Source organism: Gastrolobium bilobum, unplaced genomic scaffold (assembly GCF_033153095.1).
Source record: "Gastrolobium bilobum isolate Gb01-03AN ecotype WA unplaced genomic scaffold, APGP_CSIRO_Gbil_v1 utg2926, whole genome shotgun sequence".
In the NCBI taxonomy this organism is placed as follows: Eukaryota; Viridiplantae; Streptophyta; class Magnoliopsida; order Fabales; family Fabaceae; genus Gastrolobium; species Gastrolobium bilobum.
The window spans coordinates 149,253-167,276 of NW_026898807.1; the positions used below are offsets into that span (position 1 = coordinate 149,253).

At 34.5% G+C, this 18,024-nt stretch overlaps 2 protein-coding genes across 3 annotated transcripts; one reads left to right on the plus strand and one right to left on the minus strand.

Moving 5' to 3' along the window:
- The first annotated feature begins 677 nt into the window (after nucleotides 1–677).
- Nucleotides 678–3,715, plus strand: LOC133284314 (cytochrome P450 87A3). 2 transcript variants are annotated; one of them, XM_061481318.1, is made up of 10 exons: nucleotides 678–871; nucleotides 1,026–1,347; nucleotides 1,468–1,617; nucleotides 1,827–2,078; nucleotides 2,191–2,280; nucleotides 2,393–2,471; nucleotides 2,524–2,535; nucleotides 2,733–2,845; nucleotides 3,048–3,175; nucleotides 3,262–3,715. In XM_061481318.1, the coding sequence occupies exons 1-10, from the start codon at nucleotides 678–680 to the stop codon at nucleotides 3,389–3,391; spliced, it is 1,470 nt and encodes a 489-aa protein (XP_061337302.1). In that variant the 3' UTR covers nucleotides 3,392–3,715. The 2 variants fall into 2 exon arrangements, with proteins under 2 accessions (XP_061337302.1, XP_061337301.1); XM_061481317.1 differs by lacking the exon at nucleotides 2,524–2,535 and having other exon boundaries at nucleotides 2,739–2,845.
- An 84-nt stretch (nucleotides 3,716–3,799) lies between these two features.
- On the minus strand, nucleotides 3,800–17,568 carry LOC133284286 (protein HAPLESS 2). The gene is made up of 18 exons (XM_061481287.1): nucleotides 17,383–17,568; nucleotides 17,152–17,295; nucleotides 16,771–16,859; nucleotides 16,642–16,681; nucleotides 15,951–16,008; nucleotides 15,809–15,869; nucleotides 15,031–15,109; nucleotides 13,235–13,369; nucleotides 11,951–12,145; nucleotides 11,484–11,564; nucleotides 11,295–11,395; nucleotides 9,402–9,519; nucleotides 8,770–8,802; nucleotides 8,568–8,661; nucleotides 8,373–8,461; nucleotides 6,456–6,571; nucleotides 4,536–4,636; nucleotides 3,800–4,451 (listed from the first exon to the last, which is right to left on the minus strand). Exons 1-18 carry the CDS (start codon nucleotides 17,566–17,568, stop codon nucleotides 3,979–3,981), a joined length of 2,193 nt encoding a protein of 730 aa, XP_061337271.1. The 3' UTR covers nucleotides 3,800–3,978.
- Nucleotides 17,569–18,024: the final 456 nt, after the last annotated feature.

Genomic DNA, 18,024 nt, shown 5'->3' on the forward strand with positions numbered 1-18,024 from the left:
AAGCATATAATGATCCATGAAAGATTTACTTGAGATGCTTGGTTTGGTCATAAAGATTCTTTGAACCTCTTAACTCATCAAATCTAGAGAATACCCGCAAAATCTCCTAAAAAACTGCTGTAATACTGCCTCGTGCTTCTTTATTTCGTGTTATATGGACTCTTTACCACAATCAGGATAATGAAAAAGAAACAAAAAGTTTCCTTCAACAGAGAAGACGTGGGAAAGAGGAAGCATCCAGTAAGATTCATATCATGCAATGGCTCTTGAACACATCATATATGCCGTTGACAAAGCAATAAGTGGTCTATAGACAGATATAATTCCAATTATTCTATTCTATCTCCAACTACTTGTACAGCTTTTTGAACAACCAGCTTCCCGAAAAACTAAAGGAAACCAAAATTAATATTATTTTCTCCAACTCGTTCTATGAAGTGGCCTGCCTGCCTATTTAAGAACATCTTCTGAGATGCTGATATGCATGCCAGCACTGTCTACTCCTTTCTGCCCATTCTTCCCTCCTTACCCACTTTAAGCCTTTCCTCTTTTCTGCCACTCTGAACCTGTCCCTTCCTTTTAATTCTTCCCCTTTCAGCACTTCACTCTTTTAATCTATTATCTTCTCTCTACTTAGAACAAAGTTTCCATTTTTTTTCTTTCTCTAAAAGAAAAAAATGTGGGCTTTATGTCTTGGAGCATTGATTATTATAGGTATTACACATTGGGTTTATAGATGGAGAAATCCTAGTTGTAATGGAAAACTCCCACCAGGTTCAATGGGTTTGCCTCTTCTGGGTGAGAGCCTTCAGTTCTTTTCCCCTAACACTTCTTCTGATATTCCTCCCTTCATCAGGCAGAGAATGAAAAGGTATATAACTATCTCAGTAGCCAATGCAAGCCTTCGTTTTTGGTTAGAGGGTAATAAAGGGATTGGTCTTAGGCACCTGAGGATTAATTAGAAACTCGATATTCTTTCCACACTTTAATGAATTGAACTTATCATCATCCATTTTGTATCTCAGGTATGGACCAATCTTCAAGACCAACTTGGTTGGACGACCAGTTGTAGTATCAACGGACCCGGATCTTAATTACTTCATCTTTCAACAGGAGGGACAAGTGTTCCAGAGCTGGTATCCAGATACATTCACAGAGATCTTTGGAAGACAAAATGTAGGTTCCTTACATGGGTTTATGTACAAGTACCTTAAGAACATGGTGCTGAATCTGTTTGGTCCTGAAAGCCTTAAAAAGATGCTCTCTGAAGTTGAACAGACAGTGTGCAGAACATTACAGCAGTGGTCGTATCAGGACAGTGTCGAATTCAAGGAAGGAACAGCAAGGGTATAATCAAGAAACTAACTATTCTTATTTTCATTGAAACCCTCTTACGGCTTCCTCTTCTGTCTCCTTCTTCCATTCTATGTCTAAACCATGGTTTCCTATGTATACTTTTCCATGTAGATGATATTTGATTTAACTGCGAAAAAACTTATCACTTATGATTCGTCCAAGACCTTGGAGAATCTAAAGGACAACTTTGATGCATTTATACAAGGACTCATCTCGTTCCCTCTGGATGTTCCAGGAACTGCTTATCACAAATGTCTACAGGTAAGTCCATTATCCACCAACACTAGTCATGATATTTGACCTCACCTCATATATATGCTCAGTGAGTTCTTTCTTTGAAATTTTTGTTGGCTGGTTCAGGCCTAAACAAAGAATGTAGTATTGTTCTTTTTCCTATCATACAAAATAGTTTCTTTTGATGCCAAAGATTGAAAAACACCACTAATTGTTTCTCTTCTGATCTCTCTCAGGGTAGGAAAAGGGCAATGAAAATGCTGAAGAACATGTTGCACGAAAGACGGGAAATGCATAGGAAACAGCAGACAGATTTCTTTGACTTTGTTATTGAAGAACTGAAGAAAGAGGGAACAATCCTAACTGAAGCAATAGCTCTGGACCTCATGTTTGTGCTCCTCTTTGCAAGCTTTGAAACCACTTCTCTGGCTCTGACTTATGCCATGAAATTACTCACTGACCATCCCTTGGTGCTCAAGCAATTACAAGTATGTTATAAATATTAAAATATTTAATCTTTCAACTATATTTATGGCTTTCCACGTCCTTCACTTTGACCTCTACTAAATAAAAAAAGGCCCTCGGTAATGTGCCTTTTAGGAAGAACATGAAGCCATCCTCGAACGACGTGAAGATCCTAACTCCGGAGTCACGTGGAAAGAATACAAATCAATGACATTTACATTTCAGGTGGATCAAGAATTTCTTCTTCTTTTTTCTTTTTTTCTTTTTGGCAAGAGACAATTTTTGAGTTAATTTCTACGTGTACATATCTCATTTAAAAGTTCATGACATTTTGCAGTTCATAAATGAAACCGTGAGACTAGCAAATATAGTTCCAGGAATCTTCCGGAAGACATTAAGAGAAATTACTTTTAAGGGTATGTGATTGCTGGTTTGCACAAATATCATCACACAACTACAAAAAGACAGTTTTTGTTTTTGATAGATATACAACCAAATATTGGACTAATTGCAAAATTCAATTGATTTAACAAAATTTATTTGATGGGAATCGAATTTAAACTATACAAACTAATTATCAACTTTTATTGGTACAGTGCATACATACCTTGTGATTTAAGTAATGGAAAAGCACACTGCATCTGACAACGTTACCTCATTTGGTCTACAATTAATACATGCAGGATATACCATACCAGCAGGATGGGCGGTCATGGTGTGTCCGCCAGCTGTACACTTGAACCCGGCGAAATATCAGGATCCTCTTGTCTTCAACCCATGGAGATGGGAGGTACGTCTATTATTTTGTAATTTTCTTTCATAAGCTTTCTATCGTTTCAGAGCTGCTTCAAAGAATCCATAAAGTTAATGTAGCTAGCTGCTCTAGCTACTAACTAACTACCAGCTAGCTATAAATATAGTAACTTAGGTTCTAGCTTACCATCATCTTTCTCTTACGAATTAGTGACATTAAAAAAATGGCCTACGTACAGGGAGTGGAGCTAAATGGTGCCAGCAAAAATTTCATGGCTTTCGGTGGAGGCATGAGATTTTGTGTTGGAACAGACTTCACTAAGGTTCAGATGGCTGTTTTTCTTCATAGCTTGGTAACAAAGTACAGGTAAGATTATGAAACGGCAATAGTGTATCCACGTGTAAATTTAAATTGAGACGCAAAACACCCTCTTTGACATCTGAATATTTCAGGTGGCGACCCATCAAAGGAGGGAATATTGTACGAACTCCTGGTTTGCAATTTCCAAATGGCTTTCACGTTCAGATCATGGAGAAAGATCAATTAAGGAAGCAGGAACCAGAATATACCATTACAAACTAGAAACCAAAACTCCGCAAGAGAGACGCATATGGTTGGAATTTAGACTTTATATCTTCCCAATAGTTGGCATTTTCAAGACGCACAAGGCAACACATTTATTAAGGAAGCCAGAGATGTAAGCATAACGGTCTCTTAATCAGTTTTGTTTAGGTCACTTCAAAGTTGTGCTTTAACTAGATTTTCTTTTCAATATATTACTGAAGGGGAGAAGTTTAAAAAGCATGTATCAGTCGCAAAACATAACATGTCTTACCTCGGAAAAAGGCAGTGAGGGATGGGAAGGGAATTTTTACTTTGTAACAAATGGTATAAATTTTTCAGATTGTGTCGTTTCTATAGAAATATCTTACGCATGACTACAATGAATTATATTCTAAATAACTCCCCTTCCTCAATTGTTGTCCTCCCCGTCCCGTTAGAAAGTAAAGGAAAGGAGAAGGAAGACTAGTAGAAAACAAAAAAATAAAAGAAAAGGATAAACCTAACTGTGATTCTATGAAGTAGGTAAAAAGTTGCTCTAAAACATTGTAATGCCTAAAACTAAAAGATAACTACATTAAATTATAAAATTCGGGCCACAACTTTCTCTACTCAGCCCCTTGCTCATCTAGCAGAACTTGTTTGTATTTGTCATAATTTTCTTGCCTCTCATTATCATGCTTCAGCTTCATCACTTTAACTAGTCCCTTTGAAGTGTCCCGCTCCTTTCTGCGTTTGTGATGTGCAGGATTGTCATCCATATGCTGCACAATATCCATATTCTTTTTATGTCCATGCTTGTGCTTTTCTTTCCGAACATTATGTAAATAATCAGAGTTCCTTTCAGAATGCCTGTGCTTGTGCTCATAACTGGTCCTTCGCCTATATTGAGCACCACGTTTGGAGTGCCTAAATTCTTGCTTATGATGTTTGTTATCACGAATATGGTGGTGTACATTGTCAATTTTGAACTTACGTCTTTCCATGTTGATCTGTTCATTAGCACCAAAAATATCCTCCCACCAGTCATACAAAGGATCAAATACACCCTTCTCATGCAAAAGCCATAATAGCACAAGCACTGCAATTCAAAGAACTTATTTTAATTTGTTCTGCTGAATTTACACATTTTAATATACTAATCGACATTAAATATAAGCCATACCTGTGGGAAAAATTGCCAAAAACAAACCAAACATCATTACCCAACTCAAGCATATATATTGTATGTGGCACTTGAAGTCAAAAAATCCAGAGCATTTTTGTCTGTTCACCCAAACAAACCAAGCCATAGAAGTAGAGATTTGATCAGATAATTTGTCAAGAAAAATAAGTCAATATTAGACATAGGTTATGTATGGTTAAGTAAGGCAATGCATAGTTATTGATTTTCCGATACCCTGCTTGTATGTGTAGGTGATTTATACTAATAAAGTTTGGGTAAAGGATTTCTCCGGTCAATGGAGATAAGTTATCTCCGATGAGCCCAAAATGATGTCGTTTTAGAGCAGAAATCAAGGTGTTTTTATAATTATAATATATTGCAGGGTTATATTAATCTTTATCAGTATAATTTTTTAATCTTATAACCCAAAACGACGTCGTTTGAGCTCATTGGAGATAACTTTATCTCTGGTGACTGAAGAGATACTTTTCCCATAAAGTTTATGACAAAATATTTAAATCATTTACACAACCAGAACACCAACATAGCAAAAACTCATTACTGCATATAAAAGAATATGAAGAAAATGAGGAAGAGGTTTTGATCCACACGCCAATAAAAGAATGATCTCAACTAAGCAAACCAACTTTTTTTATCCTTCTGTTATTGACTAGAATGTTATTCTAGTTTCTGCAGAAAATAATCCTAGCCTTTTCCCTTGTGCTTAAACTAATGACAAAATATTTCAAAGATTTCCTTCATGAAAAATAAAAATAAAAATATTGCGTTGGAGATGTTCACAGCTAAGGATGCAAATAGGCTAGTTGGCCTATCAGGTGACTACAGCCCCCTGACATGCCTTTGACCTGACTTAGCCAAACTCGTTTTAAAAATGGTTGAGGCTTGGACTCATTAAAAAATCTCTTTAGAAATAAGACTATAGCCTAGGCCTGACCTATAAGTCTAAAGGCTTGGCCTATATTTTGTAATAAAATAATATTTTATTATTTTTAACTTTTCTAACCCTCCTCTATGCTCCCTCTAACCTAATTCTTTTACTCATTTTAGTTGCAATCTTCCCTTGTCTAACTTGCCAAACACATCTTTTGTTAACCACAATTTTGACTATTGCCATCATCACAATTTTCCTTTTTATTATGTGGGATTATATAAGTGAATATGTTTCATTGTTTTGAAATTTAATTAAGTTTTTTTCATTCTTGCCATTATCTTGTTTTTGATTTTCAGCAATGTAGTTAAATTGTCAATATTTTAGGTTGTAGCTTCAACTATTATATCGTTTTGACTTTTCATCAACTTAAACATACAGAAGAAACAAAGTAATTATTACCTATATTTTACATAATGCAATATGCTATTTTTGAAGGCTTGGTAGGCTTGACTAGTTAAGCCAAACCTAGTAATTTTAAAAAACAAGTCAAGCCAAGCTTATAATTTAGCTTGTATTAAGTTAATAAATCAAGTCAGACTTGAACTATTTTACATAGACTTAACGTATTTAGGCTAAAGCATAACTTGACCTAACTCACTTACACCTCTATTCCCAACAGTCAGTTCAACAACAAGCAGAAATATTCCACTTTTAGAACAACCAATCAAATAATTGTTCTTCTCTGTCATTTCCACACATTTCAAACTAAACAATTTTTCCACCAAAGGTTAGAAACAGACAAGACGAGAACAGGAAAAGGCTCCGTATGACTACGGAAACTCATTTCTGACCAAGTGGGAGCGGGGTTCTAACAAAGAAATACATATTGCTACAATAGATCAAAGCAACTAAATATTCCCCGTGAATAAATTTGGTTTTCATTTTAAATGATACAAAATTTTGAAAAACCATATTTCACATATATTCTAGAATTTAAATGGCATAATCTGTATAGTAGAAAATAATACCTGCAGGTCTTTCCAGTGACAAATTCTATAAGGCTTGTCCATAATTTATTCCATATGCTTTCGATGGAATCAAAGAAACCATTTATACTGGTCTCTGGCGGTTGAAAAGGCATACCCTGCAGTAAACGATGATTTAGTGGTCCACAAAATCATACGATTTTGTTGTTATAACAGACTTCATCACATCACCGAGAATTAACATATCTTTAGGTAAACAATCAGAAGACTATCATTCTGATGAACTTAAAATATCTAGGGGAACAATTTTTACAATAAGTTCATCCCTCAGACTGGTCTACTTCAATAGGAATTGTTAAAATTGCAGGGATTTAGGTATAGAGAGAAGAAAAAGAAAAGGAGATAATAGAGACTGAATATTATGTATGTGTTGTGATGTGATACAAAAGACAAAGTAATAAACCCTATTTATACTAAATAGAGGACCACTAAATTAAGGAAATAAATCATAAAATATAAGGAAATAGAAAAACTATTCTTGAGAGATCATCTAGGATACTTTAATGGTAAGATATAATCAAGATATTATACGATATTTTCTAGATATTCTAATGGTAAGAACTAAGCTGACGACTTAAGACTACTCTACTCTGTTCTTTTTCTCATTCTACTATTGATTTACTTATAGCTTATGAATAATCATTTTAAGCAAATAGAAACACAATTTTAAATGTATTTTGTAGTAATATTGCAGATGGAAGAACTGCTGGAAGATCTTCTTGGTCATCTCCTACGTCCAAAATAACTTCAAGCTGTTTAATCTCAGCCAGAAGACCAATACCGAAACATAGGCAAATTTCAGGAGAGTCGAACAGACAATTAGTTGCTATATAATCATCCAACACAGTTTCACCCATCTGGCAGTTGCAATAGGTTTTCAAGTTCAAGATCATGAACCATTCCTGCATATGCCATTAGTTGCACCACTTCTGAATTATGATCCCTTACATATTTTTGTTAAAAAAAATTTAGAATGAAAAATGTTTTCAACACAATCGATTAGCATTTATAGCAATTTTGGAAAGTTCATCTCAGTCAGCAACTCTTCAATTACAGACACTAAGACAAATAACATCAAAGTAAGAAGGTTAGTGATAGGAGGCCTCTGAAGGTGTACGGTAGGAAGAGGTGTAGGGAATTATTGGAGAAGGACTATTAATCAGAATATTCCATAAGGCTGAATCTATTAGAGGAGAGAAGGAAATAATGCTGAGGTGGCAAGGTTGTTAGAGGGAATAAAGAGGTGCAGAGGGCGTGAGCATAGTCAGAAAAGGATTGGGACTTGGGACTGGGAGAGAATCAGTACCTCTTCCATTGTACTGAACCTGTATCATTGGGGTGCAGGGTATTTCTTTCATTCTGTTCGTAGTAGCCATTTACTTCCTTGTACTTTTCTTTCTGTAAAAGCTGATATCATAGTTTTGTACTGTTCTTTGTTATTAATACAGAAAAATCCAGTTATCTGGACCAAAAGACTGTGCTTGCTTTACTTTTCTTTTATACCTGAACCAGTCTTATCAGTTAGTAAGGTAGATAGATGGCCACACAGAAGCTTTTAGCCACATCAGAATCAATTCCATGCATTGTTGATCACATTTCATGCAAGAATGAACCCTAAACAATTCCTGGAAGGCTGGAACATACTATCTTTTTTGTGTAGATCTCACCTATATAGCAGGTCCCATCCTCATTTAGAGGGGGGGAAATATTTTTCTCATAATATGAATAGTTACAGCTTTTAAGAACATCATAACATTGTATACTAATTTCAATAAGTTTCATTTCGTAGGAGAACAGAACAACAAAAGTCTTTTACCACTAGGTGGGGTCAGCTACATAATAGATCAAATGTCCAATCGAGTTCATGTTATAGGATTCTGGTACCAAAAAAGAACAAACCTGTGTTCCATTGTCAAGAACAGTTGTCGTAGTAGTAAATTGACACTCAGCTCTATCAACTTCACTATAATCAGAGTCCTTTAATATGGCTTCAGTCCAAACACCCAAAAAAATAAAAATACACAATGTAAACATAAATGTTTTCCTTATCCTCAGAACAGATAACAATGTATTAATCCTAAGCTTCAACTTTACCTGCACAAAAATATTTCGAGGCTTGATCTGTGTTTGGGTAGATTTTGAATGATCGGGATGTAATCTCATTTGGCTTCATTATTAAAAATTGCTCCTGAACCATGTTTTTTGTTTTTTCAAAAAAAATGACCAATGCAATCATAAAACTGGAAGGTGCAAAAAAACAATTTGCTGAAGTTGAGCTTATGTTTCAGCATAATACCTCCATCAGCGTGATATCCTTGGAGCAATTAAACTGCAACACAACACAATACATAAAAGCTAAAACTATAACTTGTTGGACCCTGGGAAAATTACAGCTATGCAAGCTTCAAATATATTTGAACCAAATTTTGTAACCTAAATAATAAAACATAAGCATATGGAGCAGCATGCATCTGTTAATATCATAGTCAAGTCATGCAGTCAATTCAACAAATAACTAGAGATAATTTAACCAAACAGATATGTTTCTCCTGCAAGGAAGATGTGATACATTGTGTTAAACTGCTAGGTACCATGATATTAAATAATTGTGCCATCACATAAAATATGATCATAGGTCAGACAGTTCTTTATAAAAAATTTATAACAACCCCTAGTTGCGTATCGGATCTTATAAGCAAAGAAATAGAACAGAACTCCACTAACACTTTCAAGCCTTAAAAAATTTTGCTACAAGTATAGAAATTAATATCACGCATATCCGACACAAAACTTAATATCAAATCAACAATCCATCGTCCAAGTAAAAGGAGCACTGGATAACAAAAATAGATGCCAACAAGCACAACATTGAACATAATATTCTAAGAATGTGAAGAACTATGATGAAAAAGTTGAGAAGCAGAATACCGTCAAACTATATGATGCTTCCACCTCACCAGTATTCTTAGTTGTGATTGTAGCAACTCCAAATTGAGTTAGGGCTTCAAATGTAGGGACACTAACACTTACAATTTTTCCTGGGCTCCTAGAGAAAAGGGAATATGTCAAACAAATTTTGAAAAATTTTACTATAAAGACAATATTTCTGCTGGACATTATGACAAATCAAAAGCCATTCCCCAGCATCATTGAAAACAAAATCGGCTGCAAAACTGAAACTTTTTGCCATCATTTTTTAAAATATTTTCCCTGTACCATCTCATAATACAGCATACAACGAGAAATTTATTTTCAATATATTTATTTCCCTTTATGACCAGGAACTTCATTGTTTTCCATTATTGGTGATCCAGATTCCAGATAAGAAAAAGTGATAGAAACTGCCCCCCACCACCCCCAAAAACAAAAAAAAAACAAAAATATATATAGAGTTCACCTAACTTCATATTTTATGTTTCCCTTGCCACATGCAAGTGAATGACAACAGAGTTCAACATCTAAACAATTTTGTCGGCTTTTTGACTCTTATATCCCTTAATAATTAAAAAATAACCATTTTGTCCTCCTCCTAAAACTATACACCAATTTATCCCTATTTAATCGATTACATCCATTATTTAATCGATTAAACTAAATTTATTGACTTAATCGATTAAGTAATCGATTACACCAGCTTCAAAATTTTCAAACCATTTTTCTTCACACTCCTTGCATGCCTGCCACATACCCCTCCCTCAAGTTTCACACCTCATCCACTCACCATCAGAGAAGCACTTCCCATTTGACCAAGAAAGTTGATAGTTCAAACACTAAGTCATTTCCTTAGCCAACGGAGAAGAGAAAATTTGGTAGTTGGGAAAGACCCATTGTTGAATGCCATTATTGTACATGTTACACACCTGGCCGAGGATACCTTCATGAAATGGGTGCATGTGAGCCTCTTCCCCTCCATTCTTTTGTATCTCTTCTTCAACAGGAGTTCGACTCAACCACGCTATTTGTTAATGGATGTGTCACTATTAGAGGACCTCTTGCATGTTATCTTCAACCACTTGAATGGTACTAGGGAAAGTTGCTAAGGACACCTTGCACTTCCTTGCTTCGAGCATGGAGTATAAGGTCGTCTAGGAGTCTTGCATGTGGATTTTGGGGGAGGTGACTTAAGCAAATTACAAAAAAAAAAAATGGTGGGAAGGTGATATGGCCTGATTGAGAGTTAAGGAGAAGATGGTGATGGTGAGCACTCTCAAAGCATTCCTTCATTCAGCCAAGTGGTTTTGTGGAAAGGAGGATTGATGGCTGAGTTGTTTGTTTCGGTTGGGTCGCAAAGCACTCTCAAAGCATTCCTTCATTCAGTCAAGTTGTTTGTTTAAATTATCAGCTTTCTTGGTCAAATGGGAAGTGATTGACATGGCGAGTGGAGAGGTGTGAAACTTGAGGGAGGGGTACGTGGCAGGCATGCAAAGAGTGTGAAGAAAAATGGTTTGAAAATTTTGAAGCTGGTGTAATCGATTATGTAATCGATTAAGTCAATAAATTCAGTCTAATCGATTAAACAGGGATAAACTGGTGTATAGTTTTAGGAGGAGGACAAAATGGTTATTTTTTAATTATTAAGGAGTAAAAGGGTCAAAAAGCCCAATTTTGTCAGCTTACAATAAGGATAACCAAATTTTCACAAGGAAATAATTACAAACTATCAACAACTTAGGTTTTCAGTCATTAGTGATGGATAGAGTGCTTAAAAACAAGGGAAAAATTAATAATAATAGCCATGACAGATCCATATCCATGACATATGTAATTACAAAGAATGCCACTATTTTCGAAATAATATCTATACCAAGGAAATAATAATACCTTTGGTAAACATACTCTACATCGTTGGCACTTAATTCTAGCACAAGGTTTGTATTAAGAACCTCTGTAATTCCTATTGAGAAAGAATAACTCCCAGCACCCTGCAAGACAAATCAAATAAAAAATCATTTCTAATAGAGGGCAGTACGGCACCATACTAAAATAAATATATAATTTTTGCAACATAACTGGATGCTGGTTTATCCTTTCAAACTTTCCTTCCAATCCAAAGAGTGGCACCTGATTCCTACTTATTCGATTCAAGTCAGCCTGACAAAAGAAAGCTTTTCAAATTTTCGACAGCTATAAGAAAACTGCATAGAAAGCTTCAGTTAAATTCTACTCAACATAAACATGATTTAAAATAAAGCAACTTATATGTTCATTGATGCAATTATACATGTCTTAAAGTCATAGATTTGTGTGTGTGCGCACGTGAGGTGTCAAGTTATTAAAATTCATCCCATGATCCCTGTTTAACAACTTAAGCTTTTGGGTCAAGTGGTACCTGCACATGAAAGAAAGACAAGTATACCACTAAAGAAATACATTCCATGCATGGAGAATCCATACAGCTTCACAAAAGGAAGTGAAAAGGAAGAAAATGAAACCAAAATAGCAAGCTGGAGAAAATGAATTAGAGAAAAAAAATTGACCTCCCGAAAATTCCACAATTGATTATGCAAGCAAGTCCAAAAGGGTGAAGAACAAAAGCTCGGTTGTTGATTGAAAGCTTCATAACTAACACCAATTTTGTTACATTCAACACCATCTAAGGTAAATCTCACTCTCTCAAGCAGCATCCACATAGAAATGTTTCTCCCCAAATCCTGTGGTTGATCAGGGCCACCCTGCCATAAGAAAAATTGGCAAATATTATGTTTAAGCTTGTAAATTGTGAATACGCAAAAGTATGTAAAAGTTATCCATTGCTGTTTTCTTCTTTAACTACACCAGTAATACCAAAATTAATGTGTGTGATCTGCATAAAAATGGGAAAAAAAGGTCATAGTCATAAACAAAGTGACTAACCTAGGGAAGAGAGTAGCAGTTGAGACTACAGGGAACACAGTGCCCTAAAATTATATTCGTCTAATATTATTTCATGCTGCCAGAATTCTTCATTGAATAACCACTACAAAGTAAACAAACATAATGTGTTCCTAACCCTTATTTATAATTACAATGTTAATAACTTGACATTTTTGGCAAGAACACATCATGGAACCTCCGAGCTTGTCCAACATACAAAAAGATCTTGGAGAGGAGAAGCCCCTTTCGCATGATCTAGAATGATAAGGAGGTTCATAATGCCCTAGATCAAATATCATTCCCTTCATACTATATCATACTATTACTAGCGCACTATTGACTGGAATATGCACCAAGCCACCAAGTGATATTTTTGTACCACATATACAGTGTGCATGGGAAACACAATAATGTATGCCTTCAAACTGCAAAAACAACAGGCATGACCTAGTTTTCAAGTCTGTCCATAATTCAGTGACCACTCAAAATTGATTTAGAATTGCATAATTAACAAACACGGGACAATAATTGATTCAATCAATTCATTTTACTAGACAATTTCTCTGGTATGTATAAAACTGCTAGCTAGTCCCTTTTACCCATTCAATATGTGCAACTGATTAAACACCATTTATAAGGTTAGTTATTATAAAATAAAACTATGTTCAAAAAATTCTTTGATAAAGGCCAATTACCAGAAAGTGTCAAGAGGAGTTGTACTTGGAAATAACGGAACTGTTCAAGAAGCCAATTTAACAAACCAATTCTTTAACCTTATTCAACCTCAATTTTGCTTTACTGCAACATATTTAGTTCGCAACATATGCCAAACAAAAAGATAGATTTATACTTCAACAACTAGAGTAAATAGAGGACCAACCAAGGTGAAACCAGTAAAGCAAGCATACCTGCCTTGGTACAACAAGATAGAAATCCTCAAAAGATGGTATATTTGTATACCCAGCAAAATCTCCAATAAGATTAACCCTCAAAAATTTATCATCAGATGTCACTGTTCTGTTTTCAGGACCCACAACCACTTCCTGCCAGCCAAATTATGGATGGACAAAATTCTGTGTTAGATACAAAGAAATGGAAAAATAAAATAATAAAATAATAATAATAATGGAATAGGTTATACTTACCACCTTTTTTTCTTACCACCTCTTATAACCAATCTTGTTATAAATTAACGGTTACAAAATGATATCGAGTGAAAGCCAATAATTTGATTTTGATCCAATGATAACAAGATTGGTTGTGAGAGGTGACAAGAAAAAAGGTGGTAAGCATAACCTCTCCAATAATAGTATGATATATATGTATATGCATATTCTAAGCATTTTTCACTATTTTTCCATCCCAAGCACATTATAATATGAATCATACAAGATAATCAAAATAAATGATATTTTTACTCAATTTACCAACTTTTAACAGCTCATAATGATCTCAAACAAACATTTGAAAAAAAAAATTAGAAGAGAACATAAATAAAATGTAACATATTCCTTTTTTACAACAGTTGGGAAAAAGTTTACCAAATGAATCAAGAAATGAGAAAAAGAAAGAACAAAGACTCCAGAGAATTCAAACAAATAATACTTTTAGTAAAGTTAGCAGGCAATAATGACCGCAAAAAGACCATCTATAAAGGAAGGCTTCGAAGAAAATGTAAAGTCATTTTTTAATTGAGTAAACATATAATTTAATGCCAGAAAATATCCTACACTTACAATATCATCCCTTAATTTATAGTATGAAAAAATATCTAGTGTATATTTTTCAAATGTACAGAAGTCTCTACACATACGAGGAGAGACATGCATAACACTAGGGAGAAACAATTAACGAAATAAATGATCTATTAAACAGATTGATCTATCTTAGGAAACTAAAGAAGTGACCAACTAATTATAGAATATTAATAAGCTGGCCTACTAATTACAGAATATTTACAACGAGTAGAAGAGGATATGCTCAAACAATTGAAATATTATTCTGATTCACACAAATGACATTTATATATACAAATTAGTCCTTAAAGTTGTTAAATCCACAACAGGTTAGTTCTTCTGTTAAATCTCCTTCACCAAAGTTAACAACAGCCCTGACGTGACATGTTAAGTGCCTATATATACTGTTAAATGCCATATTGGCACATTACCAAAGTCAAATAAATTGGTAACATCTATGTAACATTCAAAACTTGGAATATTCCTTCAGTAAAGTTCGGAAAAAGTGATCCACCAAACTACATTTACTCTACCCACTCCTTTATGGTTAATTCCACACAAGTTTCACTTATTTCTATTTTTTATAAAGGAACACATACTACAGTAGTACTAAAAATTTGCTCCAAATACTTGTTGCAGCCACCAACATTTGAAGACATCAGCAAATCAAGAGGGCTAGTAAAAATTGAAACCAACATTTTGCTGATTCTGTCAGTATATAGTGATGCTGCGCGATGCTTCCTCCCTTCTCTACATTTGAGTAATAGGGGTAAAGATTTCTAACCTAAAACTTTGTGAATAAGAAGGGAAGGCATTGGCATGTGGAGTAACTTGTCATGTGGCATTTGATGGTACATGTAGACACTTAAATGTTATCATGAGTGATAAAGAAACCCAGTATCATGAGGCAAAATAATTACATAATTTAAATATAATATTATTGCATAAGGAAACCAATAATTACATACCGAAACTTTAGTTCCACTTTTCACCTCTATTCGAACACTAAATCCCAATGTTCGCTGCCCAACACCAAAGACATGAAACCTGAATTGATGAAAAAGAGAGAGGGAGAAGGAAATCTGAATTTAAACAAGTGACCAAAACAAGGAAGTCATTTTGACTTTTTCAAATTTCTGAGGTGATTAGAATTACAAGACAAAACTACACTATATCCAATCTTAAATAACAAAGCTTCTTTATAAAATAGTAATCAATATAACATACTATTTTTTTGAGTTAAGTTCTAATTGTATTAGCATGTTGTGAGTGTTTTCTTTTTTTCTTTTTTTGGTGCAATGTGAGTGTTATTGAGTAGAACATGTATTTAACATAGATTACTAGTATAATATAGATAGGGGCATAATACATCAGCACTAATCAAATTATTTATGCTAAATTGTGCTCTACTGTGCTACATCTCTATTCCTGAAATAACACCAAACTCTGTTGGAATTTATTTTATTATTACAACTTACACAATTTTTGTATCTTTTGAATCTGGAACTAACAGAAAAAGAAAGATAACTTGAAATTGTTCATGCACAATGATATATATATATATATATATATATATATATATATATAGATAGATAGATAGATAGATAGATAGATAGATAGATAGATAGATACGGTTGGTTCAATATAAACATGGTCTCCATGTGTTACCTCTAAAAATCCATAAATCCAGGATAGCGCAAATCAATCAGAATTGGAATAAAAAAGATGGGGAGCATTGAAGCTTACCAATCACCTGGAAAGCGCACACAGTGTGCAGTGTTGGCCTTTCCTTTTGTCAATTTGTCAACTAGTTAAACAATTTCACCCAGAATTGTTAGTTCCACGTTTCCTAAAAACTCAAGAATGCTGTCAACATCAAAGCACTTACAAAAGTTTCCACATGATGAAGGCATCCGCCGCTGGGGTCCACATGGACAACATATTGGCTAAATTAAAGATGGAAAGAGAGAAATGTTAAACATGAATCAGAAGTGAAAGGTAAAATGCCAAAGAATAAGAGGAAAAAATCAAGCACAGAATTGTTCTTCTTTTTGAATAATTTATTTTATAATTATCATCATAGCCCATAGCAGAAAAATTGTAATTGTCAACTAAGATTGACTTCACAATATAGTGTAATAGTTTAAAATATCAAGACTCAAAAAAACAACGGTATAATTTTATTTTCAAAAAAGGGTGAAAATACCAGAGAAACTGGAAATTTTCCTTACAAAAGGAGTAATAATAAAAACATAATATCATGTGTGTATAGGCATATCAATATCATCCATCACAAGGAAGGCAGGGAAGGTAGGGAAGATAGCTTCTCGACTGACCAATTACCTAAATAAAACTAAAATTAACAATTTACAAAGTAAAGACTCTACTAAGTGTGTCAGCTATGACTATCAATGACCATAAAATGCAGGTGTTCTCACAATTAACTGATAGTGTTTCAAATGCAAATACGATGATATTAACATTAAAAATATTAAATACTCAAACACATGCCTCTTTTCTTCGTAGTTACAATTAACCACAAACTTATAAAGTAAAGCCAACTTGGTGGAAAAGGCCACCTGAGTATTCTCAATGATATGACCATCTTCATCTCGCAATCTGCATCACAAGTACCAGAAACAAAGCAGTGAAATCCATATTGTCTTAGACTATAGTCAGTTTCTAGTTAATAATAAAATATGGCTTGCCTCTCGCAAATCTTCACAACATTTGCACCAGCATCTGGCTCACATTTGCGTGTCTGAACATAATACTCTTCAGGTTTATAAGGAACATCCTGTTAAGAAGCCACTCAAACTTAATCATATAAAAGATCAAACTACATCGACCACAAACCTCTTACAACCATTGGCTTTGTAAATGGAATTCTCCAAAACCATAATTAAATGATAGATTTCAAAGTTCTCAATAATTATTTCTTTAAAAAAAAAAAAATTATTGTTATCGCATAATCCAACAATTAAAGTGGAAGAAGTACCACGTACTTGGCTTGCATCATTCTGTAAGATAACATGCTGTAAAAAAATGAGTAGTTAAAAAGAAAGGCTAACATGAGAGGAGTATCATACCCGTATGTACGTTAACTCATACAATGCATAAGCAGCAGTTTTGTTGACCGTTATCACAGGCGGAATCCGCAATGTCTGCATTTTGGTGGTTGAATTTTCCTCCACCTCCACCAATTCTGCAATAATCGAGGCCTCTCCTCCACTCTGCACCGTAAAACAACTTCAATATACAAAAAAATACTCCGTAGCAAGGGTTAATTTACTTAACCGACCACAATGACCATGACTTACCGAGCCACTGGGAACAGCCATGTTCACTACGATTTTGGTAGTGCAATTGAGATTGTCGTCGGAGTTGGAGTTCTTCTCGCACTTCTCGAGCTTCGATTTAGAGATAATTTGAACTCCGGCGACGTGGAGCGTAAGAAAGCGAGAAACTAAGAAGATGATTATGGTGCATCGGAAACACAATGCCATTTTTCGTGACTAGGGTTTTCATTTATCGACTGGTTTTCTACTTGCCGTTACAGAGATTGGAATTTCTGAGCAACCGGCGAAACAGAATGAAGGCGGTTTGGCGGTTTTTTTTTTTTTTTTTAACTTCTCTTTTTTGGTACATTGAAGGGCCACGCCACGGCCCAAAGTGAGGGCTGATTCTCTCTCGCCAAGCACTCCACGCTGAGCTGGGAGCAAGGATTCTGACAAGTGACAAAATATTCATATGAAATTTGGAATTAGTTTTAAGAAAATAAATTTATTTTCTACATATATATATATATAAAAGTAAGGAAAAGTGTTTGTCATTTTAAATGACAGAAAGTTATGTCATTTTAAGAGAGATACAGACACAAAAAATTTGAATTTTAAATTAAAAAAAACCACTCACTTTCTCTCTTTCATGATTTCTGTTTTTTTGTGTCTATCTCTCTCCTA